The sequence below is a fragment of the Aotus nancymaae genome, unplaced genomic scaffold (genome assembly GCF_030222135.1).
Source record: "Aotus nancymaae isolate 86718 unplaced genomic scaffold, 86718_ANA_hifiasm-v0.15.2.pri h1tg000006l, whole genome shotgun sequence".
NCBI lineage: Eukaryota > Metazoa > Chordata > Mammalia > Primates > Aotidae > Aotus > Aotus nancymaae.
In genome coordinates this window covers 75,989,210-76,015,554 of record NW_026988417.1, presented here as the reverse complement: position 1 = coordinate 76,015,554, position 26,345 = coordinate 75,989,210, and the positions used below count along the sequence as shown (strand labels likewise).

The following is a 26,345-nucleotide window of genomic DNA, read 5'->3' as shown; positions in this document are numbered from 1 at the left end:
ATCATTCACTCTGAAGTCAGTTCTGGAGGATGGGAAATGTTTCCCACTAGAACAAGGCTGTTGTGTGAGGTTGTAGAGTGAGAATGTGTGGCATTATGGCAGACTCTAAGTGCTTAGAGTCCCTTTTCAGTCCCAATTCCTAGCTGCCATCTACTAGCCACTTAATATTTCTATGCCTCAAGTTCCTTGTCAAATGAGGGTAATAACTGCACCCACCCCACAGAATTGTAGGGAAAATTTAAAAAAAAAAACACAAAACATTTCAAACAGCGCCTAACACATAATCAATGTTAGGGAAAACAAAGAAACAAACAAATCCAGAGAAGGAGAGAGAAAAAGAGAAATGTCTGATCTGGTATGGAATTCCAGATAGCCTATTTTTCTTCCAAATACTAAACTCCACAATAAAAAGATGGCAACATGGCCGGGTGTGGTGACTCACACCTATAAACCTAGCACTTTGAGAAGCCAAGGCAGGAGGATCACTTGAGCCCAGGAGTTCGAGACCAGCCTGTGCATCATAGTGAGACCTCATCTCGTTTTTTAAAAATAAATAAATAAAATAAAAATTTAAAAATAAAAAAGATGGCAACAAATATATACTAAATATTTATTGTATTAAACGGGGAAAGTACATTTTAAATATCAGTAAGCTCTGCCAGACATGTAAAACCAATCAAACTATATAATGAATCAAACCCTTTTCCCACTAAAAAGCCATATGAGTATACCTAACACAATATAGATAAAGGAACACACCTTATTTGGCAAGAGATACATTCATTCTCAAGATAAGAGAAACATATCTTGAAAACTACTTCTGCTGGATTACGTTGGCCAATAAGAGCGTCTGAAACTGTTCTTTGTACTATGCACTGCTATAGAAACCCAGTCACCTCTCCCTTTCACGCAGCTTTCATTTGTAGTGAGAGTCTCTCCCAGGCCACAAGACACTTCCTGCTTGGAACCTATTTACTAATTGTAAGTATTTTACAATTAAGAATTTCTTTTAAAAACTTAGCACTGAAAAAAAATGCTTTCTTTAAAAGTTTTTTGATTTTGTTTTTTCTTAATATGTTACATTTTGAGTTTCAGCTAAAATATTAATGTTTTCTTATCTAATTCATTTAAATTTATGCATTTAGTCAAATTCAACAATTTCATGCTAAGCATTTTGCCAGATGCCAGACTTTTCTAAGTAGTGTAAGATCCCAGCCGTGAATCCTCATCATCTGCTGCTTTCTGCAGCAAACACATATTATGCATTGCATTTAATAACATGATCATTAATTTCACTCTTTATTTCAATATGTATGTGTGTTGACTTATGCTAGTCTAATTCTTTCTGCTTTACACATATTCTATTATCCATTCAAAATATTTAGAAACAAGATATGGAATTTTGTAGATTTAACTAAAGAATTATAAGAATCTTTGAATTCTCACTATGAAAGTAAGAAATTTCTTCAAAATTAAATTCTGCTGCTTCATTTATATGTATAAAGAGAGATGGAGAGATTATGAAATGGAAATGCTTCAATGAAAGCAAAAAATGAAATATAACATCAGTAAACAGTAGAAAGAAGAGAAAAATCTCAATAATATATCTAGTGTCTCGATTAATCAATATTAGTAATATGTATTATTGCTGTAATTAATATCATATTATATTAATATTAGTGTATTTTAATAAGCTAGTGGGCTGTCCTCAGGAGTGAGGTGCTCACGGGAAGGAGAGACAAATACAAGACTGATTCTTAACTAAGACTAGTAGATAAAATTGAGATGTTTAAAATAGCCAAATAGAGCAAGATTTCCTGACATTGAGATCATTCCACAGAAAGAACTTCCTAAAGAAAGGTATTCTAATCTCATTCTCCAAAGCTCGCCCACCAAGATTCCCATTTCCTCCTCCGCCACTTTTCCTGCATTTTCCAAGGTGGCCCCTGAAAACTTTTTTATCTGCTCCGGTAGGGTTACAGATGGCATGAAACAAAACAGCTGTTTGGTCACACAGCAATGGGCAGAACTGCTGGTCATGGATAGGAATCCTTAGCCCTTACTAAATCCAGCACAAGACTTTTACACACTCTGGCACACAATAAAATATTTGCCGAGTTAAATTGGATCTGTAGTTATTAGCATCAGAAGAGAAATAAGGCCACTGGTCGTGGGTTACAGTGTGCCCTGCAAGGCTACTGGCAAATTAGAATCTCTTGAAGTGCCCGTGATACTGCACTGGCCCCGCAGCTGGAGGGAGAGGAGCTAGTTTGGAATGTGCTCCTGGTGTGGCGGGAATCAGAGACTAATGGCTGGAACGGGAGGATTTTTTTTAGGTGCAACGGCTCAGCGGATTCACATCTAAAAGCCTGAGCCTTGAACAAAACCAGGGCTTGACTTTTATTCTTGCATCTGTGGCGAAACGCAGTGCCGCGACAGCGGGTTATGGAAGCAGAAGAAAGGCAGTTTATTAAACAGTGACAGGCTTATAACTCAGGCTTTCTTGTGACTTGCTATGCGGCCTAAGTGGCTTCCTTAGGATACCTTTATAATCCTATCTCGTGTCCTTCGCTATGGCGCCTAAATGGCTGCGATGCAACCTTGCTCAAACGTGTCTTTTGACCTCTGCGGTGCTTCTCAGATGAAAAACAGAAACTCACAGTCATTAGCTACAGGCAATAGGAATCTATAAACTCATATTGCAGAGCTCCCACGGAGGACGGTGGGAATTCAAAGGGAAGTTGCTCATATACCAAAGGAAAGGAAAAAAATTTTTCTTCCCCCATCTCCTGCTTCACTAGGAATGCGGGAGGCCAAGGTATATTGCTTTTCAAATTCTCACCAAAGCAGCTACGTGCTCACCAAGTCGTGTCTATGAGAAGGGCCACCTTTTTCTAGTTTATAGGACAAAACCATGGCATAAGGGCAGCAGCCCTGCGGGTGCGCCTTACAGATTCTTAGACCCTAGCTCATTCTATCTAAATCACCCTCTGAATAGTGTCGATTTCTACATTGCACAGATTCCTCAACCCTAGCTCATTCTATCTCACAATCTCTGAGCAGTGTCTAGCATTCTACATGGTAAGCAAGCTGTCCAAGTGGTTTTTACTAAGTAAGCTTTGAGGACCACTGAACTAAGGAGACAAGCTGGTACCTAAGGTCCTAGAAAATCTAGATTTTCAAGAAGTTTTCTCTCCACTTATTGTTGACCTTTTATTCTGAATAGCTAAGGCTAAAGACTTAATGGCTGAAGCAAAGAGAATTGCGGTACAAGCAGTTTTGCATTTGTTTCTGTTTTATATTTTGTCACAACTTGAAAGATACCTCAAATTTTTAAATGATCACAGAGGCACATACAAATGAGTGTGTGTTTGCTTTCTCCTCTCAGTTTCATAACTATCAAGAAGGTATTTCTTTGAATAAGGTATCTCAGAGGAGAAGTTATTTAGACCCTTTTTAGAATAAGCTAGAAGTGACAGATGGAGGTCCTGGATAGCAGTTCCCTTTAGAACTATTCTTCTCTGCAGCAATGAGCTAAGTAGCCTTCTCCACCAATACAGGTAATCTGCACTAGAGAGGAACTTACAATAAATAGCATCAGTAACCTCCTGGGGCTCCCCCATTGTGCTCCAGTTCCCAGTGCTAATCACAGAAGCACCTGGGTCCCTGCAATTTCCCACATTCAAAAGCAGAAGTCAAAAGTACAAAAGCAGTGAAGGAAACAGAAACATACAATGTTGACTGTTGGGCTAAAGACTGTTTAGGCTACTACATGGAGGAAGTCAATGTTCACACAAACTAACTGGCAGTTAGCATATAGATATTTGAGATACAGCTGCCTACTACAGAATATAAAGATGGCCACTGAGTGGACTTCAAAGGCATTCAAAAAATGTTCAGGACTCAAGCTGCTATGAAGTCTAACTTTAGCCAATTTGAATACACAAGCACATACGCAATACACTAAGTAAAGACATTCAGGTAAAGGAAAAACAATTAGATAATTGCAGGGCAGTTTTTATTCTTGAAATCTTCAGATTGCTGTTATTATATTAAAAATCACAATATAGCCTTCTTAAAAAAAATAAGTGGCTAAATGAACATGTTTTTCCTCTGAAAGGGTTGTAGGATCATCTCTATTTATTGAATACCAGTTTCGTGCCAAGCATTGGCTAGGGGCCAAGAGAGAGGGAAAAAAAATACAAACAGCTGTAGTATCATTTGTTTGACATGCCCCTCCCTTTTTTTTCTGAGATAGAGTCTCGCTCTGTCACCCAGGATCCGCCCGCTTCGGCCTTTCAAAGTGCTAGGATTACAGGCGTGAGCCATCGTGCCTGGCCTGGACTCCTTAAAAAAAAATTTTTTTCTAGTCACTGGATTTGCTTTTTGTTTCTGAAAAGGATATTTCTTGTTTTGATTATAAAAGAAATAAATGATCATACAAAAAAAAATTCTCAGCCATGTAATAGTGACTTACACCTGTAATTCCAGTGCTTTAGGAGGCCAAGTTAGGAGGATGTTTTTCCTCTGAAAAGGAGGCTCAAGGTCAGCTTGGGCAACATAGTGAGACCCCCATCTCTACAGAAAAGGAAAACAAATTAGCCAGGCATGGTGGTGTGCGTCTGTAATGCCAGCTACTCAGGAGGCTGAGGTGGGGGGGATCACTTGAGCCCAGGAGTTCCAGGCTGCAGTGAATTATGATCCTGCCATTGCACTCCTGCCTGGGCAACAGAGAGAGAGACCTTAACACAAAACAACAACAACAAAAAGTCTACCAGCCAATCACTCAGGAATAACCACCCGACATTACTGACAAATAGCCTTTCACATTTTTTCTCGTATTTAATTATTAAGATAAAATGCAGATAAAATTTAAATACATATTCTCTAGCATTTCTTGTAATGCTTCTTCCTCTAAGATCCCAAATGAGGGAAGCCATCACCCAAAAATATAGTTTCGATCATATTAATACTGGAGTTGGGATTTAGGAAGATCTGGGCCCCACCTGTGGAGGTCTAAAGTATCAGGTGAAATATTCACCTTGTTTGCATTTCCAGGGCTGGGCTCTAGCCGGTGTTTGCTGTGCACCATCTGGAGCCTGCATCACCCAAGGCCTCAGCCAGGCGGGAAGCGAGAGCTAGGTGGCGGGGGCGCTAGTGAGCACCCCTGTGTACCAGGTCCCGAGCTAAGGTTTTGAGACACCTCAGCGAACATAGCCCACAAAATTCCGTGGGTGGGGATTTGGGACTTACTTTTCCCAAAGCCAAGCTAATCATTGTAAAAGGGGTCATCACGAAAACGGAATCATTGCAACGTCCTTACCTCTTATTTCATGAGGTTGGCGGCACGAGTGTGTCTAGAGAGCTGTGGTTGCTTCTTCTTACACTGAAAAGTGGGCATGTACAGCAGGACTAGAATCCAGGGCCCATCTAAGAAGCATTCAAATCAGCGGGAAGAGGGGGCTGATAGTTTCTGGTATTACTTTCCGATCTGAGAGTTGCTCAGCGCATACCAACTGATGAAAACTTTTTACAATTTAGAAACGCCGGGTGAGCCTGGGCGCCCGGGGCCACAAAGCGGAGCCCGCCCCCACAGCGGCTCTTGGAGCCTGCGGCCGGGGCTGAGCTCCAGGACCGCGCGCCCGCTCCCCCGTTTACGCCGAGTCCCCAGCGGCGCGCCGCCCAGGCGAGTGGTCCCCGGAGGGCGGCCGCCCGCAGGCGCCGCTCCCTGATTGCACCAGCAACAGCAGGCGGTCTTTTTGGCATGGATTCTGTGCGGGCTGCCCTAGGATTTCAGCGGCAGGCAGGTCTGGTCCCAGCAAAGGAGACCCAGGGGTCCCAGAGTGGCGCTGGCAGGAGGCAGGATGTGGGATGCGGGGTGCGGGGTGTGGGATGCGGGGTGCGGGGTGTGGTCCAGGAGCCCTGCGCGCAGCTGCAGCTCAGAGTCCCCTTCCCGGGTGCAGAGCGAGCGGAGACAGTAAGGAGCCCACCCATCCACTCCCCGCCTCCTGAAGGCCCTGCTTCAGACCTGTCCCTGAAACTTGGGAGGAGCCAGGCGGGCTCTCTGCCTCCTCGATCCTCCTCCCTGGAAGAGGCCCAAAGGCAGAGGCCGCCACGTCCGCCTCGTTCCCCCGACGGCTCCTGCCCGCTGCGGGGACTCCTCTGCTGCCACCTACATATCCGCGGCTCGTGCGCGCCCGGAATGATCCGCTCAGCCGGCCCCTCTGGTTTTTTGTTCACTTATTGAAACTTCTTTGGCAGAAAATCTTGTTTGCTGTGGGATCCACAAATGGTCCGCCTCCCTCTTTTATTGTAAAAGAGCAATAAACGGCTATTATGGTACATTTTTAAAAAACCAAATGAAGCAGAAGCCAAAACCACTTTAATGTATATAGAAGGACACATCTAATACATTTAAAATAAACTCTGGCTATTCTGAATACAATTTATAGTATTTTTATTTTTATTTATTTATTTTTTACTCTGCTTCCTCTTGAAGGGTATTTTTTTATTGCATTTTAGGTTTGGGGGTACATGAGAAGAACATGCAAGATTGTTGCATAGGAACACACATGGCCGTGTGATTTGCTGCCTTCCTCCCCATCACCTATATCTGGCATTTCTCCCAAGGCTATCTCTCCCCAACTTCCCACCCTCCGCTGTCCCTCCCCTATTTCCCCCCTACAGACCCCAGTGTGTGAGGCCCCCCTCCCTCTGTCCATGGGGTGTTTTTATTTAAGGAGAAATTACTTAGAATGAGCCTGTTAAGGTGGGTAGGTCAGAAACCCCATTTTACAGATTAAGTGGACTTTTAAATGATTAGTCTAAGATCACAGTTTCAGAAACTAAGATTTGGGCAAAGACGTCCTCACTCCGAATCTAATTCATGTTCCATGACGTAGAGAAATGAGGAGTAATCTTACCAAGTGTACTTCCTAACAAATTGTCCCTACCAGGCAGCAAGGTCTATCAGGCCAGTGCTGACACAGGATTGCAGGCTCCCAGTAAATACGAAGTGAAGGACCAGTCAGGAAGCGGCAAGGCTGGAAAGGATTGCTCATCGGAAATCCGTCCAAAGCAAAAAGAAGCAGAATAAATTAGGAGCAAGAAGAGGGTATATACACAAAAGTTTAGGGTGATGCCTGTTAAAACGCGCGCTCAGAATGAAGAGACCCCTAAACAGGCTTTGTGTGAGCAACGTGGCTGTTTATTCATCCGGGTACCGGCGGACTGAGGCAGAAAAGGGCGTCAGCGGAGGGCGGAGGGATAGGAGTTGGTTTTATACGTTTGGCGTAAACAGTGAAAAGTTAGAGAAGTTGGAGTTGGCGGTTTTTTTGCAAGCTGGGAGGGGGTCGTAGGTTTGCAAGCTGGGAGGGGATCACAGGGTATGGAGTCACGAGGTTGGCCAAAGTCGGTTACAAAGTCCAATGGCCTGTCAATTGAGACCGGAATAAGAAACAACAGAAAATGTCTCAGAGTTAAGTGGGCGCCCAGGGGTTGATCATTTCTGCCTCTTTTCATAATCTTTTAGTTATTTCAGGTTTTCTAATTCCGGAAAGCCCTCCAGAGGTATGCGTACGGTTCATGGGAGTCGCCATGCCGTCCACAGCAAGTCAGACCTTACAATGCCATTTCAGAGAATGCTATTTTCCATAATTCACTACTTTCGTGCACTATCACAGGTTGCTCATTTGTTTCCCTGCCTCGTGTGGATACCAGGTACTGTCTAAAAACAGTACATGAGCAACCCTGTTCCGCTCCCTTATCCCATGAGAAGCAACTGTTCACCTTCCCAGTTCGGTGAATTCTGTGGTTTTTGGTTTTTGGTTTGTTTGTTTGCTTTTGGTTTTTGATTTTGTTTTGTTGAGACGGAGTCTCACTGTCGCCCAGGCTGGACAGAGCAATGGCACGATCTCGGCTCACTGCAACCTCCGCCTCCCCGGTTCAAGTGATTCTCCTGCCTCAGCCTCCCAAGTAGCTGGAATTACAGGCACGCGCCACAACGCCCGGCTAATTTTTTCCATTTTTAGTGGAGACGGATTTCTCCATGTTGGCCAGGCTGGTCTCGAATTCCTGACCTCAAATGATCCTTCCGCCCCCGCCTCCCAAAGTGCTGGGATTACAGACGTGAGCCACCACGCCCGGCCCAGTTTGGTGAATTCCTTCCTCCCACTCCCAGGGCCTTTATCTTGTGAGGGGTGGAGATAGAAATTCTGTTCTTCAAACAGAGCAACTTCCTCTACACTGCCTCAGCTTAGTGCCTCTGAAGAGGGCCTTTCAAGAGCAACCTCGAGACTTCTAACCCTGCTCTTTCCCTTTTCAGCCCACAGCTTTTAAGGTCCTGCACTGATAATGCAAGCTCAGGCGCCGATGGTCGTGGTAACCCAACCTGGACTCGGTCCCGCACCCCAGAACTCAAACTGGCAGACGGGCATGTGTGACTGCCTCAGCGACTGCGGAGTCTGTAAGTGTGGGGGAAAGAACCCCCTTAATTGATATCGAGGTGAATTACCGTGACTAAATCCTTCCCCCATTCCTCCCTTATTGTGTAGAAAAAGTTTCTAACTTAATACAGGTACTCCGAATGTCAGGCAATCGTATGTTTAGCAAAAACAAAGCCTCTGTACAGATTATAAGTTAATTTTTCTCCAGCCCTTCAAAGAACAGTCCATTCCTAAAATAAGTTCTAGGTTAAGATAATAGCAAAAGAGCTGATTGATTCTAACAACGAACAGGCCTGGCCTGACTATACATAGACCTTATGTGAATTTACAAATTCCAAGTTGAACTTGATTTTTTTTAGAAAGACTGTTCTTGTAACATATAAAGTAACCTCATTTTTTATAATTACATTATGTCCAGGACCCAGGGGATAGTTTTCATCTATGGTTTCCATATGCATTCAGAGAAGAACAATTTTAATTTATATATTTAGGGGTCTTTTCTTTTGTTTTTTGTTTGTTTGTTTGAGACGGAGTCTCGCTTTGTCGCCCAGGCTGGAGTGCAGTGGCATGATCTTGGCTCACTGCAACCTCCGCCACTCGGGTTCAAGCGATTCTCCTGCCTCAACCTCCTTGAGTAGCTGGGACTACAGGCGCGTGCTACCACACCCGGCTAATTTTTGGTGTGTTTTTAGTAGAGTTGGGGTTTCACCATGTTAGCCAGCATGGTCTCGATCTCCTGATCTCATGATCCACCCGCCTCAGCCTCCCAAAGTACTGGGATTACAGGTATGAGCCACCGCACCCAACTATATTTAGTTTTATTCACACACCTGAGAATAAAGAATTCTGGAGGCAACTGGCTTGTCACTGGGAAAAACATCTCTGACTGCTTTGTTTTCTTTTTATAAGCTCTTACTTAAAGATCTCTCTAAATGAACTTGGAGGAAAGGAAGTTTGGGGTGAGATGGGTGTTGCTGAGAGGAGCAAGGTGCTTAGATCTCAATAATGACAAACTCACCTACAGAAAACTTGCTCTGAAGTCTGTTTGCTTGTCTTGGTCCACATAGCACTCTAAGACAAGAAAAGAAAATACGTTATCTTTTTTTTTTTTTTTGAGACGGAGTTTCGCTCTTGTTACCCAGGCTGGAGTGCAATGGTGTGATCTCTGCTCACCGCAACCTCCGCCTCCTGGGTTCAAGCAATTCTCCTGCCTCAGCCTCCTGAGTAGCTGGGATTACAGGCACGCGCCACCGTGCCCAGCTAATTTTTTGTATTTTTAGTAGAGACGGAGTCTCACCATGTTGACCAGGATGGTCTCGATCTTTTGACCTCGTGATCCACCCGCCTCGGCCTCCCAAAGTGCTGGGATTACAAGCTTGAGCCACCGCGCCCTGCCCAATACGTTATCTTTTAAATTGACAGTTGCAATTGACTTTGAATGAGAGTTGAATTGAACCTTGTCTTTGTTTTTTGTTTTTTGAGACAGAGTCTCACTTTGTCACCCAGGCTGGAGTATAGCAGTATGATCTCTGTTCACTGCAACCTCTGCCTCCCAGGTTCAAGCGATTTTCCTACCTTGGCCTCTGAGTAGCTGGGATTACAGTCACGCACCACCACACCCGGCTAATTTTTGTATGTTTAGTAGAGATGGGACTTCACCATGTTGGCCAGGCTGGTCTCAAACTCCTGATGTCAAGTGATCTGCCTGCCTCGGCCTCCTAAAGTGCTAGGATTACAGTTAAGCCACCATGCCTGGCCTGAAATTGAACTTTGAATGTGTTAAGAATTATACTGAATAGCATAGCAAGGGAAAATTACCTTGGGAATGAAACAATCGAGTTTGTTCATTCACTCTCATTGTCTGGGGTGATGACTTAAGCTTCTCAGGACACTAGTTCAATATCTGACAAATCAAAGTGAGAATTAGACCACATTGGTGAAACTCTCTAAAGATAAACATTTTAACCCTCTCACCCCTAGTATTATTATTATCCAATTAAATGAAGACACAAGTTCTAATCAAAGCTTAATTGCTTAATAGCAGATTTTCTTAATTGTAGATCTGATCAAATTATTCTCCCCTCTTAAAATGTTTCAGTGGTTCCTCATAACTCTCATGACACACTCTTAACACTCACAGTTTTTCATCATCTGGTCCCCAACCTGCCTCAACCCACAGCTAAATCCTCACCCCATCCCAGGGCCCCAGCCGTATTGAATAAACACTGGCCTTTGCCAGGTTGTGCCAGATTATCTCAGAGGCTCTTTTCCTTTTTGTCCACCTTTAAAACATCTAATCATCCTTCAATAGTCGGCTCAAGCAGCATTTCCTACTCAGGGCCTTTGTAGGCCCCATTTTTCTGGGTGACCTGTTGGCACCTTAAACAGATTTCTGTTGGAGAACTTTCCCTATGATCTGCCTTCACTACTAGACTTGAGCCAAGGGCACTGTCAGAACTGAGGATAATGACTGGAAAATGACAAAGTTTTACTGCATCAATGAACAAATGAATGAAGGCCGAATTATGAAAAGAATGATATACTTTACAAAGGGGTGGTCATTCCTGAAATGATTTGGAGGTGAAGGGAGACACTGATGCAAAACTGAACACTGAAGATGGATTTTGCAGCAGGCTGTGTGGCCAAGGCCCCATGACCTGAACTGCCATTTGCGAAAGCAAACTAAACTTTCAGCTGTGGCAGGGGCAGAGCGAAGTAATGTGTACCCTTGGTTTCATGTGTCTAGGTCTCTGTGGCACATTTTGTTTCTGGTGCCTTGGGTGTCAAGTTGCATCTGACATGAATGAATGCTGTCTGTGTGGAACAAGCGTCGCAATGAGGACTCTCTACAGGACCCGATATGGCATCCCTGTGAGTTTCTTACGACACCGTCTCACTCAAATATGCAACCACATTCACAATAATTATTATAAACATGGAGATCGTTTGATGTATATGTCTTCTGAAATTGATTGAGAAGAGTTCTCTGGCATGTGCAATCTTGCATTCAGTCGTAGCAACAGATCTGGTTATGTGACCTCCTTCCAGGTTCCTGCTGAAAACTTGAAATAATAAATAACTCATATTTTCAATGGATGTCATACAATGGAAGAGGACTGTTTAGGATGTACTGTGCGTATTATCTCACTTAATCCTCACATCATCTCTGTAAAGCGGGTAGGTCCACACCATTTTGCCAAAGAGAACTTTGAAGTTTTAAGAGGTGGAGTAATTCCCCCCAAAGATACTCCCTAATAGTAGAAAAAGAGTCGATACTCAATTCTAACTGTCCATTCATGTACTTTCCTTTACACCGAGTCCACTTTATGTAGGTAAGAGATTATATTACTTAGGGTTCTCCTAAGTGCATTAGAAACAGAACCAATAAGATAGGAGTGAATGTGTGTGTGCTTGTGTGCATGTGTGTGTGTACACATATATATACAGGCATACCTCAGATATACCGGTTTAGTTCTAGACCACCACAATAATACAAATATTGCAATAAAGCAAGTCGCATGAATTTTTTGGTTTCCCAGTGCACATAAAAGGTATGCTGATAATACACTGTAGTCTATCAAGTATGCAATAACATTATGTCTCAAAAAATAACATATGTACCTTAATTTTGAAATACTTTATGGCTAAAAAATACTAATAATAATCTATCTGAACCTTCAGCAAGTCATAACGTTTTTGCCTGTAGAGGGCCTTGCCTCGATGTTGGTGGCTGCTGACTGCTCAGGGTGCAGGATACTGAGGTTGGGGTGGCTGTGGCAATTCCTTCAAATAAGGCAACAATGGGCTGGGCGCGGTGGCTCACACCTGTAATCCCAGCACTCTGGGAGGTCAAGGAGGGATGATCACTTAAAGTCAGGAGTTTGAGACCAGCCTGGTCAACATGGGGAAACCCTATCTCTTCTAAAAATACAGAAATTAGCCAGACGTGGTGGCAGGTGCCTGTAATCCCAGCTATTCAGGAGACTGAGGCAGGAGAATTGCTTGAACCCGGGAGGTGGAGGGTGCAGTGAGCCAGGCTGCATTCCAGCCTGGGCGACAGAGCAAGACTCCGTGTCAAACAAAACAAAACAAAAACAAAGAACAAATAAGGCAACAATGAAGTCTGCCTCATTGATTGACTGTTCCTTTCATGAAAGAAAAGATTTCTATGCTGTTTGATAGCATTTTTTCCTGCAATAGAACTTCTTTCCAATTTGGATTCTGTCTTCTCAAACTTGTTACTGCTTTATCAACTAAGCTTATGGAATATTCTAAATCCTTTGTTGTTATTTCAACCATGTTCACAGCATTTTCACCAGTAGATTCCATCTCAAGAAACCACTTCCTTTCTTTTTTCTTTTTTTTGAGACAGAGTCTTGCTCTGTCACCAGGCTGGAGAGCAGTGGTGTGATCTCGGCTCACTGCAACCTCCGCCTTCCAGGTTCAAGCAATTCTTCTGCTTCATTCTCCCAAGTAACTGAGACTACAGGTGCGTGCCACCATGCCCAGCTAATTTTTGAATTTTTAGTAGAAACGGGGTTTCACCATGTTGGCCAGGATGGTCTTGATCTCTTGACCTCATGATCCGCCCACCTGGGCCTCCCAAAGTGCTGGAATTACAGGTGTAGCCACTGGACTTGACCTCTAGAAACCACTTTCTTTGCTCATCCATAAGAAGCAGCTCCCATCTATTCAAGGTTTATCATGAGATTGCAGTAATTCAGTGACATCTTTAGGCTCCATTTCTTTTTCTTTTTATTTTTTCCTCTTTTTTCTTGTAGGCTCCATTTCTAATTCTAGTTCTCTTGCTATTTCTACCACATCTATAGTACTTTCTCTACTGAAGTCTTGAACACCTCAAAGTCATCCATGAAGGATAGAATCAACTTCTGGCCAGGTGCGGCAGCTCACACCTGTAATCCCAACACTTTGGGAGGTCAAGGTGGGCAGATCATAAGGTTAGGAGTTCAAGACCAGCCTGACCCACATGGTGAAACCCTGTCTCTACTAAAAATACAAAAGAAAAACAATTAGCTGGGCATGGTGGTGGGCACCTGTAATCCCAGCTACTCAGGAGACTGAGGCAGAAGAATTGCTTGAACCAGGGAAGCAGAGGTTACAGTTAGCTGAGACAATGCCATTATACTCCAACCTGGGCAACAGAGTAAGACTTCATCTCAAAAAGAAAAAAAAAAGAATCAACTTCCTCCAATCTCCTGTTAATATTGTTATTTTGACCTCCTCCCAAGAATCATGAACTTTTTTTTGTTTTGTTTTGTTTTTTGAGACAGGGTCTCACTTAGTCACCCAGGCTAGAGTGCCATCTCGGCTTGCTGCAGCCTCTCCTCCCACATTCAAGCAGTTCTCCCACCTCGTCCTATGGAGTAGCTGGGCTATAGATGTGCACCAGCTAATTTTTTTGTTTTTATTGTTTGGTAGAGATGAGATTTTACCATGTTGGCCAGGCAGGTCTTGAACTCCCGACCTCAAGTGATCCACCTGCCTTGGCTTCCCTAAGTGCTGGGATTACAGCTGTGAGCCACCATTCTTGGCCAGGAATGATGAATGTTCTTAATGACATCTAAAATTATTAATCATTTCCACAAGATTTTCAATTTACTTTGCCTAGATCCATCAGAGGTATCACTGTCTATGGCAGCTACAGCCTTCAAAAATGCTTTTTTTTTAAATAATAAGACTTGAAAATCAAAATTACTCCTTGATTGGCTGCAGAATAGATGTTCTTCTAGAAGGCAGGAAAACAACATTAATCTCTTTGTATATCTTCATCAGAGTTCTTGGATGTCTGGATACATTGTTAGTGCACAGTACTATTTTGAAAATAATCTTTCTTTCTGAGCATAGGCCTCAATAGTGGGCTTAATATTTGGTGAACAATGCTGTCAACACATGTGCTGTCATCAGGCTTTGTGGTTCCATTTATAGAGCACAGGCAGATTTAACATAATTCTTTTTTTTTTCTCATAGGGTAGGGGAAAGATAAGTGATTAATTAGCATAATTCTTGGGGGCTCTAAAATTTTGCAAATAGTAAATGAGCATTGGCTTCAACTTAAAGTCACCAGTTGCATTATCCCCTAACAAGAGAGTCAGCCTGTCTTTGGCAGCTTTGAAGACAGGCATTGACTTCTCCTCTCTAACTATGAATTTCCTCGATGGCATCTTCTTCCAATAAGGTTGTTTCATTTTCACTGAAAATCTTTTTGTGTGTATGTGTAGCCACCTTCATCAATTATCTTAGCTAGATCTTCTGGATAACTTACTACACCTTCTCCATCAGTATTTGCTGCTTCACCTTGTTCTTTTATGACATCTTCCCTGTTTTAACTTCAAACTTTTCTTCTGCAGCTTTCTTTTTTGTCCTTTTTTCTTTTTTTTTTTTTTTTTTTTGAGACAGAGTCTTACCCTGTTTCAGGCTGGAATGTAGCGGTGCAGTCTCAGCTCACCGCAACCTCCGCCTCCTGGGTTCAAGCAATTCTCCTGCCTCAGCCTCCCAAATAGCTGGAATTACAGGCACGAGCCTCTACACCCAACTAATTTTTTTTTATTTTTAGTAGAGATGGGGTTGCACCATGTTGGCCAGGATGGTCTCTATCTCCTGACCTTGTGATCCACCTGCCCCAGCCTCCCAAAGTGCTGGGATTACAGGCGTGAGCCACAGCACCCAGCCTCTTCTGGATCTTTCTTATCTCTCTATCCTTCATAGAACTGAAGAGTGTTGGGGCCTTGCTGTATGTTAGGTTTTGACTTTTGGGAATGTTGTGGCTGGTTTGATCTCCTATCCAGACCACTCAAACTTTCTCCAGATCAGCAATAAAGTTGTTTTGCTTTTCTATCATTTGTATGTTCACTGGAGTAGCATGTTTAATTTCCTTCAAGAACTTTTCCACTGCATTTGCAACTTGGCTAACAGTTTGGCCAAGAAGCCTAGCTTTCATCCTCTCTCTGGTTTCAATAAATTTTCCTCACTAAGCTTAATTATTTCTAACTTTTGATTTAAAGTAGATGTGTGACGCTTCCTTTCATTTGAACATTTAGAGGCCATTGTAGGGTTATTGGTTGGCCTAATTTCAGTATTGTTGTGTCTCAGGGAATAGAGAGGTCCAAGGAGAGGAAGAAAGATAGGAGAACAGAACAGCTGGTTAGTGGGGCAGTCACAATACACACAACATTTATCAATACATTTGCTGTCGGTATTAGTCCATTCTCCCATCACTATAAGGAAATACCTGAGCCTGGATAATTTATACAGAAAAGAGCTTTAATTGGCTCATGGTTCTACAGGCTGTACAGGAAGCATAGTGGCATCTGCTTCTAGGGAGGCCTCAGGAAGTTTACAGTTATGGCAGAAAGCAAAGGGAGAGCCAGCACTTCACATGACAGGAGCAGGAGGAAGGGGGACAGAGGTGCTACACACTTTTGTGTACAACAGACGGAGTCTCACTCTGTTGCTAGGCGGGAGTGCAGTGACACAATGTCGGCTCACTCCAACTCTGCCTCCCGTGTGTCTTCTGCCTCAGCCTCCCGAGTAGCTGGGACTACAGGCACAAATCTTGTTTTTTTATTTTTTTATTATTTTTTTTTTTTGTATTTTTAGTAGAGACGGGGTTTCACTATGTTTTCCAGGATGGTCTCAATCTCTTGACCTTGTGATCTGCCCGGCTTGGCCTCCCGAAATGCTCAGATAACAGACATGAGGCACCATGCCCCGCCTGTGTTACATACTTTTAAATAATCATATCTCACGAGAACTCACTCACTATTGCAACACAGTACCAAGGGGAAAATCTGCCACTATGATCAGTCACCTCCCACCAGGCCCCACCTCCAACATTGGGGATTACATTTGACATGTGATTTGGGTGGGGACAACATCCAAACTATATCATCATCTTATATGGATGGGTACAGTTCATGGTGCCCCAAAACAATTAAATAGTAACATCAAAGTCTACCGATCACAGACCCGCAGACCACCATAACAGATATAGTAAGAATGAAAAAACTTGAAATATTGCACGAATTACCAAACTGTGACACAGAGACATGAAATGAGCGCACACTATTGGAAAAATGGCACCCACAGACTTGCTTGATGCAGAGTTGCCACAAACCTTTAATTTGTAAATTGCAGTGAGCCGAGATTGAGCCATTGCACTCCCGCCTGGGCAACAAGAGCAAAACTCTGTCTCAAAAAAGAAAAAAATTTATAGCTGATTATAAAATCATCTTTTAAAGGGACCAAAGTGAGACAATTGTCTGTGGATGACAAAAACATTTTAGGGCAACCACAGTTAAAGCCACAATTGACAAGGAAATTTACTTCTGTGGCACATAGTAATTTAACATGATTATAATTATTACTGATAACATATACTAAGTCATCTTAGAATTATAGCAGTTTTACATGATTTTGGAACACATACCAATAACACATTTACACAAATATAGACCAAAGAAAGCCATTTCATATTTGACAATGCTTCCTCTATGATTTTGTACCAAATAAGCTATTTTGGGACTTTAAAGGACCTAACATCTAAAATATTAGGTTAGAAAGACATTAATTTGATTTTGGAAAGTTTGTCAAATATCAAAGGTTTAAAACACTGGATGTCATAAAATAGAATCCCAAGTCACCATAAGTCATTCATTTGGGAAAAATAACTCCAAAAATTTTTTTAAAGAAAAACTTTACTCTGTAGAAATTTAGATTTCTAAAAAATAAAAAGAAAAAAGAAAGAAAGAAAGAAAGAAAACCTTTACTCTGATAGAGGAGACTTCACTTTCCAAACAAGACTCAATGAAGATAGCATAAAGCCAACTGGATCTGTCTCTTCTCTCTCTCCTCCTTTCTCCCTACCATTTACCCAAAGGAGAAAACAAAACTCTTTCGTTATCTTTTAACATCACATAAAAGCCATCTTCAAAAGAGAAAACCAAATTTCACGTTTGCGTTAGTGCATCTTTAATGTTAAAGCTAGTTTTTACGTAAAATTTTACATATCTATCGAGTTTTAATTAGTTTGACCATAAGGTAAGATTTTCATAAACTTTTTAGAATGCTTTACAATTTTCCGACAAACAGCAGATCCATTTTCTAAGAAAACTCTGTTATTCGGACACATGGGCCCAGATTCTAGCCCCACATCTGTATGATTTTAATGTTTTAACCTATGGAAAACCAAATAATTTCTTTTAGACCTTGGCCAACTTGTTTATACCTACAGAATTTTTTACAAGATCAACCCTTTACAAATCCTTTTCACTTTGCTTAAACCTTCAGTTTTGTCCCATTACTCTTTTAGGTTAAGACAATCTTTAGCCGGGCGCGATGGCTCACGCCTGTAATCCCAGCACTTTGGGAGGCCGAGGCGGGTGGATCGTGAGGTCAGGAGTTCAAGACTAGCCTGGCCAAGATGGTGAAAGCCTATCTCTACTAAAACTACAAAAATTAGCTGGGCATGGTGGTGGGCACCTGTAATGCCAGCTACTCTGGAGGCTGAGGCAGAATCACTGGAACCCAGGCAGCAGAGGTTACAATGAGCCAAGATCGTGCCACTGCACTCCAGCCTTTTTTGCTCTTAAAAAAAGAAAAAAAGACAATCTTTAAAACCCTCTGAACTAGACAAAATTACATTCCCGTTAACTAAAGCCATATTCCTATGCCTTCTTGTAATCTTTCATCAAAATAATTCCCTACACACCTTGTATGTAAAACTGTTTCTCCAGTTGTCTCAATGACATGTTACAACGTTAACTCTTAGCAACTTTTATTTTTAGTGGAAAACCTGATAAGTAAGAAATTTTAATTATGCACTAGGGATGGAGCCTAGGACATTAGACAAAAATGAAGATAAAGTCTGACTCTTTTTAGCATAGCTCCCAGGCATAGCTCTCCATACGCCCCAGACCTTATCTATAATCTAATGCTCCAAAGTAAGTAAATCAATTTTCTTTTTTTTTTTTTAAGACGGGGTTTCACCATCTTGGTCAGGCTGGTCTTGAACTCACGACCTCAGGTGATCTGCCCGCTTTGGCCTCCACAGTGCTTGGATTACAGGCGTGAGCCACTATGCCCGACCATAAATCAATTTTCAAAAGTCAAATAAACAATTTAACCTAAAAGCATTTAGCAAAGCTGATATCTGACCTTAATTTAGACCAAGTGTTTACATTTTCAAGATAATTTATTTTACCAATAATCTTTAAAACTGTCTTTATTTCCAAAAGATTACTAAAGCCATATGAAGAAAAAGGCATTAAAGTTTCTATTTTTCTAAAAAAATATTTGATTTAAGCATTCATTTTTCTAAGCCAATTAATCAGAGCTCTTTTATATATAAACATCTCTCTCTCTCTCTCACACACACACACACATACAAACACACACACACACACACACACACACACACACACATACACAAAACACAAGTAAATACAGACAGAAGATTCGGGACTTCTAAGATTTTCCATTTGCCAGTTTCTTGATTGGATGACTGGCTCCGGGGTGGAGCCCTTGGAGGAAGAGGGCCAAGAAAGCATGCATTTCTAGGGCCAAATAAGTAGCAAATAAGCAGCTGAAGGCAAAGACGGAGCTCCAAAATTGAAGGTGCTATTTTACACTGGCTTCTGGATCCGCAAAAGGAGGGAAATACCACAGGAGAAGACAGTGCAGTGCTTTTAACTGACTGTGCATTTCATTGCAAGGCAACCCAAAGCCAATCAGCCCAACCTCATGGAAGTCTTATCTCCCACTGGGGATTGGGGATGTTTTCTTATCTTCCAGGTGGCCAGGAGCATGCTTCTCTGATCCAAGTGTGCAAAGAGTCAAGTACCCCTCCATAACTAGTGTTAGCCATCCCTTAAAGTACATTTCCTGCCTAGTTATTACACACCAAAGCTCTCTCATAATGCAGAGTAATTGCTGATACCTTCAAAACTCAAAACCGTCAGATAACACAATGCAAAACAGAACAGAGACTTTGATTTTGAGAAGGATCTATCCACTTTTAATTCCTGGGATTTCAGGAGGAAAACAGTGGGGTGTGTTTTTTTTTCCCAAAACATGGTCTCTGGTGCCTCCTCTGTTTTTCCCAGTGAGTCCCAGGCTATCAGAAGTTAACCTTACTTAGGGCCTCTCGTGTGCATTAAGGATGACAAGACAAAAAAAGAAAAAGGAGAAAAATAATTCAGTCAACTGAGAAGAAAAAACCTTTTTTCAGAAAAACAAGTCCCAAGAAGAGAAAAACATAAAGGCCTTTTAAATACACCTATAGCTTGTTTATCCACTTTTAATTAAGCTGACGTTTAACCATAGTACTCTTTAAAAAATAAATCCTTGCTTCAGCCATGCCAAGCAGCCAATATTTCTGGTTTCTGAATTTTACCAAAGGTACCTCCTAGGTGCTTCAAGGACGTGATAAGCAGTTTCTTTTTTACAAGATTTACAGTCTCCACAAAGGTAGTTCAGAGAAAGGAAAATTCAAGAGGGGAAATCAGAAGCTATCCATCATGGCGGGGGGAGGGGGGAACCTCAGTAAATGGCAAAGTTACCCAAATAACAAACCAGAAAGGAATCATTCCAGAAGCCAGCAATTGAACCCAGGCTACCACCATCAAAAGATGAAGACTTAGCTACTGAGCTATACAGCATTGAGCAGTTTTGACTGCTTTTTCCAGAAGGAGCCTAGAGAAGCCAATTTCAAGCTTACAAGGCTTTTAACTGCTCAAGAAAAAATTTTAGGACTAACTGACATGAACTCCCAAATTCCCGTCCTCTGGATGGTAGAAACCAAAAGCAAGTGTCCCCACATGGTCACAAGGTTAAGGTCTTAAGGACACAAAACAAGACACAGAAATTTCATACAGTATTGACTACCATATACCAAGTAGGAAAAATAAGTTACAGGATAGTATGACCTCATATTTAAAAAACAAAAGAGCTCCTGAAATGCCAAACTCTATATGTCTCTGTCCATAGCTGTATCTTCCTCTAATCTATATTTTTATGAGTCATAGGCATAGAAAAAATCTAAGGAGAGCGGATACACAGCAAATCACTAATAGTTCATCTCTGGTAGTGACATTGGGTCGAAGGGGTTAGATTGTTACTTTTCAGTTAATATTGTTCTGTGTTTCAATTTGTCATAAAAATTTTCTATAGCATGCATTTAAGTTTTTAAAAAATTTTTTATTTTTCTTTCTTTGCAGGTGCTTTGAGACTAATGTATTAGAGAAATGTTTATTTTTTTTTTTAAATTTTATTCACAAATGCTAACTGCCAGTAAGCATTTTTTGTTTTTGTAATTCACAAATTGATAAATATTTTTAAATAAAAATATAAAATAGTTTCGGCTAGGTGCAGTTGAGCATGCCTGTAGTCCTAGCCACTCAGGAGGCTGAGGCGATGAAACTGCCTTTGCAAAATTATGACTGAGACAGTGAAAGAGATCTGACCTAACTCACTCCATCTTGCTCCTAATCTCCAAGCTGTCTTTGTTCATTCCTAGGTGTAGGCTGAACTAACTTTGGGAGAAACTTAGTTTATGGTTTAAACAAAGACATTAACAGCCCTTTCCCAAAGCAGACTTCCCTCCTGCCTGAGAACTAGATCGCTTTTGTAGGAATAACAGTAGTCACAAGATAGCTTAGGAGTCATGCAGCTGGAGGTTCTGGCCCTCTCTCAACTGCTCCGAGATGAGTGCTTGATACAGTTTCCAGACGCTGCACTTGTTGGAGATCAGGGTTCATCTGGTGCCCTGCCCATAACTGTGTTCAGTTTCAGGTCTATTAAGTGCCAGGAATTTAAATGCCGCTTTTTTCTGATACAGCTTTAATTTTTTTATTTATCAAAACCCTGAAGCAAAGTGTTTTTAAAATCATCTAACTTTACAAAGTAGTCCCCAGAAGTTTCTTCCCTGCTGCTTCTTCCCTAGACCTGATGCCTTGAGAATTTTCCTTTGTATCTCCAAAGCACACACTTGTATCGCTGCTTCTTGACTTTTAGTTAGGGGCATTATCTGTTAACTTCCCACTATGGAAGATGAGAATTTAGTTCTGTTTTCTCCTCCTCCTGCACCACACACATGCACCCTTTACCCCAACCCTATTCTTTCCAATATAGTTATATGGTTAATTCCATATTCAGTGTTTACATGATACCTATATTTGTTTTATTCAGCTTCAGCGCTGAGTCATATAGTAAATAAGATTGCTTTTCCTGCTCAATTTTGTTTTTCCTGGTATTAGTCATTATTGGTTTTTTGTTAGTATTTTTCCTCCATTTACTTATGAGTCCTTTAACCCCAAATTATATGCCAGTTTTCTTTCTTTTTTTTTTTCAATTTTTTTTTTTTAAAGATGGGGTTTCACCATATTGGTCAGACTGGTCTCGAATTTCTGACCTTGGGTGACCCGCCCGGCTCAGCCTCCCAAAGTGCTGAGATTACAGGTGTGAGCCACCGCGCCCGGCTATTTGCCAGTTTTCTAAATCTCTTCCCAACACCTTCAACACATGGATGTTTTATCATTTTCATCTTTGTAATGAAATCGCTTCCTGTCCTATTACCCTTTGACTAGCTGCCTTTATTCCTAGGGCTTAGCTCTCATCCTGGGATCTCCCTTCACCATGACCCTGGAGATTCCATTAGCTTCTCTGCTGTGTTAGACTTCTGCTTCTTATATCCGGTATCTTCCTGTTTTTTGGTTTACACCGCATTTGGTGGAGCACATGCTCTGGTAACTTACTGTGACAGAGGAGGTCCAGGAGAAAACAGTTTTGAAAGTCTACTTCCTAAAGCTGTTTTACTCTTATACTTGATAGTTTGGTTGGACATCTCCTTACATTTTCAGAATTGTAAAGTATAGAAAAATATTTTCTGTCATAAAAAGAGACAACAGTTGTATGAAAAAGCGAGGTAACATTTTCCTAAATGTATCCATCCAGACTCTGAATCTGAAATATCAGTGCCTGCAGCTTCTCTTCAAGATGTGGCAAGTCTTAACTCTAAATAGGTGAATTTTATGTTTTTATTTCTTTTTGGTTTTCAAACAGGGATCTATTTGTGATGACTATTTGGCAACCCTTTGCTGTCCTCATTGTTCTCTTTGCCAAATCAAGAGAGATATCAACAGAAGGAGAGCCATGCATGCTTTCTAGCTTTCTAAACACTGATGGTGAGTCAATGCAGTCATTCCTCTCGGAATATGTGGGTTTTTAGAAATATAACTAAAGACTTTGTAAATTATTCATTGTTTTGAAAAATTCAGCAGGAACAGTTTCTTAAGTTCCTGAAGTGCTATCATAATGTAAAGATTGGCTTTGATTTCTTCTTATGAAGAAGATAGCTCTATACTCTAAAACCATATTTTAGTAAATAAAGGAATGGTGAATTTTCTAAACTCAGAATTCTGGTGATTATTAAGGAAGAACTTATACTTGTAAAATACTAGAGTATGGTGAGATACAAAAGACATGTTTCTTGCTAAGACAAACAAGTTAATGAAAGGAACTGGTAAATATAAAATAGAAGAACATATTATATGATATTTGGATTGATTGTGGCATAAAGCATCTATCATAGCAAGGTGAGGTTAAATAGAAAACTTCTATTGGAAAAGGTGAAGTATGAAAGAGGTGAACATAAAATTTAGAATATTTGGAAATGTTATATAGAATTCACCATCTGAAATTCAGTAAAGTCATTTTCAACTATGTTTCTCAGGACTGTCTATTGAGGATGTAGTTAAGTAGAAATCAGCATAATTTAGTCTCCTGTAGGATATATCTTGAGTATGGGAAGAAAACAGTTTTTCTATTCTTTGCAATACCAATTTCCTTCCTGAAGTGATGAGGACTCTGTATAGGTTAATAAAAATAATTCTTGGAAGATATGTTAAAAAATGTTCATTTACTTAGTAATGTGTCAAGGATCTAGGATCAAGTATCAAGTATACATTATCTTAGCAAGTAATATATCACTGTATCAATATCTAGGACTATGTAAGATACTGATATGGTATTGTGTTGAGGGGTGGGCAAGATAAATAAGCTAGTCCCTGTCATTACAGACTTTATGCTCAAAAAAATGAGGATTAGACAAACCCCTAACTAAAATGCAGAATTGAATTAATGCCTATAGACAAAGTGGTATTTTATGTTCAGAGGAGGAAAAGATCACATCTTGTAAGATATGTGAGTGACAGTTTCTTGAAAGAAGTAATTTTTAATTCTAAAGAGGAAGTGTGTATTAGTTCACAACCAGAAACAGGTGGCACTCAAACTGTGCTAGTTCAAGTATTTAATGAAGACTAATTACAAAGGTGTGGGTGGGGCATTGTAGGTAATTGACAAGAGATGGTGTAATAACCTACCTGACAATGGCCCCAGGGAGGAGAAGAGGGATCAGTTGCCTGAATCCTTAAGGAGAGCTGTGTGAAGAAGCCTGCCCTGAAAGAAACAGTGTCCTCTCCAGAGAGGGTCATGAGCAGCCTGAGGCAATCCACATAACTGAAAAAGTACGCTGACCTCACTTTCGGATGTCCTTCTGGGCTTCCCGTTGGCAGAACCCAGTGAAAGGCAGAGGGCAGCGAAGTGTCACTGTAGTCCACAGGTTACCTCCCAGGGCACACAGCAGGATATGGTCAAGGGAATAAGTGAATCAAGTGGGGCAAACAGAGGATCACTGACACAAGATGTTGTTTTAATTAATAGAAATGGAGGCTGGGTGCGGTGGCTCACACCTGTGATCCCAGCACTTTGGGAGGCCAAAGCAAGAGGATCGCTTGAACCCAGGAGTTCAAGACCAGCCTGAGGAACATCTGAAACCCCATCTCTTCAAAAAAATACAAAAATTAGCTGGGCGCGGTGGTGCACACCTGTAGTCCCAGCTCCCTGGGAGGCTGAGGTGGGAGGATCACTTGAGCCTGTGAGGTAGAGGCTGCAATGAGCTATGATCACACCACTGCACTCCCGCCTGGGCAATAGCAAGACCCTGTCTCAAAAAAAAAAAAAAAAAGAAATGAAATGGAATGTTGCTTCTAATCAGCAATATTAATGAAACTGGAAAGGCAAAAAAAAAAAAAGATAAAATATCTCTATGATCTTAGGTCCAATGTGGCTAGAACATATGGCATAAGTAGAAAAATAACAAACAATAAAAGATTTTAAAAAGTGAGTTGGGGACTTAGCATGCAATGTCATGAATACTAAGCTAATGACTTGGTAGGAATTAGGAAGTTATTGCAGGCTTGAAGTAAATGAACAGAACCACACTTTAGAAATATGAATCTAAAGCTGGGCATGGTGGATCAAATATCTACCCACACATTCATAATAATGAGTCCTGGTAGCTCAAATGTTTTCTTTGACCTCAGGGAAAATATCTCACTGAATCTTTAGATGGGTTTGAAGTAAAATACCTTGGCAATCCTGCCTCCTCCTCATCAGATTGGACCCTACATCACTCACTGGTAATAAAACCTTAGACATGTAGATATCGAAATGGGGAGAAACAAGAGAGAAAGAGCAAGGAATAACATGATTTATGTGAAAATAGATTGAGACGAAGGACATAGAAACCAACTGGAAAATCTCCCCATAGTCCAAACCGGGGTACTTCGAGGAACAAAATAAGGTTGTGTTAGATTATAACCCGAAGTGTAAAATACCTAAGAGTTTATACTGACATAAATGATTGAATAAAATTTGAAATTTGAGAAAAAGGGTATGTGTTGAAAGCAGGGAAAACTGGGAGTTTTGAGAGCAAAGAAGTGGCAGGAGAATTTCTGTATAGGGGAAGAGACACAACTCACATTCAGAACTCCAAATATTTATGTAGATACTCCTTGCTCAAGGCGATCAGAATGATTCCCCACCCTGAAGTGGGGGTTTGCATAGTGACTTCCTTCCAAAAAGTACAATATGAAAAGTACGGCATGCAAGTACACTCTCTATACTGCATGGAGTAACTCCATGGCGGAGAAACCTGATACAACAACCTGAGCCAGGTAATCAGTGTCACCATCATTGGTAATAAGTGATATTGATAGTTTGCACCCCTGATTTGATATGATAAGAGCGGCACTTTACCTTTGTGGTCTTCCTCCCAAAACCTCATAACTCCAGTCTAACCACGAGAAAAACATCAGACAAATCTAAACTGAGGCACATTCCGCAAAATACATGACTGCTCCTCTTGGAAACTGTCAAGGTCATCAAAAACAAGGAAAGGCTGAGAAACTGTCACCGTTTAGAGGAGCCTAAGAGAATGTGACACTTAACTGTAATGTGGCATGCTGGATGAGATGCTGGAACAGAAAAAAATAATTGGGTAAAAACTGAGTAATCTGAAGATAGTATGGGCTTTGATTAATAAGAATGCATCAGTATAGGTTCATTAGTTGTGACAAACCTACCATGGTAATGTAAGATGTTGACCAACGGGAAAATTGGGCGCCGGATACATGAGAGCTCTCTGTACTATCTTTGCAACTTTTCCATAAATCAAAAATTATTCTGCAATTAAAAGTTTATTAAAAATTACAAAAGTACATTGAGAAAATTCAAAACTATTCTTTGTATGTCCTTTATAGGTGAAAAGTTCTGATTGAAGCAACAAAAATCAGCAGACACCTCTTCAGCTTGAGTTCTTCACCATCTTTTGCAACTGAAATATGATGGATATATTTAAGCACAATTGATGGCAAGAAAAAAGTCAAATTTTTGATTTTTTTATAAATGAATCGTGTCCCTGAGCTTAGCTAAATGGTCTAGCTTAGTTTCTCCTTGCTTTCCTATTATCAAATTTCCTGGCTTATAAACTTTTTAAATTACACTTGAAATATAAACCAAATAAAAGATTTTACTGACAAGATTCTT

General features: G+C 41.1%; 1 protein-coding gene across 1 annotated transcript; it reads left to right on the top strand.

The window, feature by feature from the left end:
- The first annotated feature begins 876 nt into the window (after positions 1-876).
- On the top strand, positions 877-26,340 carry PLAC8 (placenta associated 8). The gene is made up of 5 exons (XM_012447029.2): positions 877-981; positions 8,324-8,464; positions 11,191-11,315; positions 22,521-22,642; positions 26,060-26,340. Exons 2-4 carry the CDS (start codon positions 8,353-8,355, stop codon positions 22,623-22,625), a joined length of 342 nt encoding a protein of 113 aa, XP_012302452.1. The 5' UTR covers positions 877-981; positions 8,324-8,352; the 3' UTR covers positions 22,626-22,642; positions 26,060-26,340.
- Positions 26,341-26,345: the final 5 nt, after the last annotated feature.

Coding starts and splice junctions, on each gene's coding strand:
- PLAC8 (XM_012447029.2), top strand. CDS start 8,353: ATGCAAGCTCAGGCGCCGATGGTCGTGGTAACCCAACCTGGACTCGGT. Junction 8,465..11,190: donor CCTCAGCGACTGCGGAGTCT/GTAAGTGTGGGG, acceptor TCATGTGTCTAG/GTCTCTGTGGCACATTTTGT. Junction 11,316..22,520: donor GGACCCGATATGGCATCCCT/GTGAGTTTCTTA, acceptor GTTTTCAAACAG/GGATCTATTTGTGATGACTA.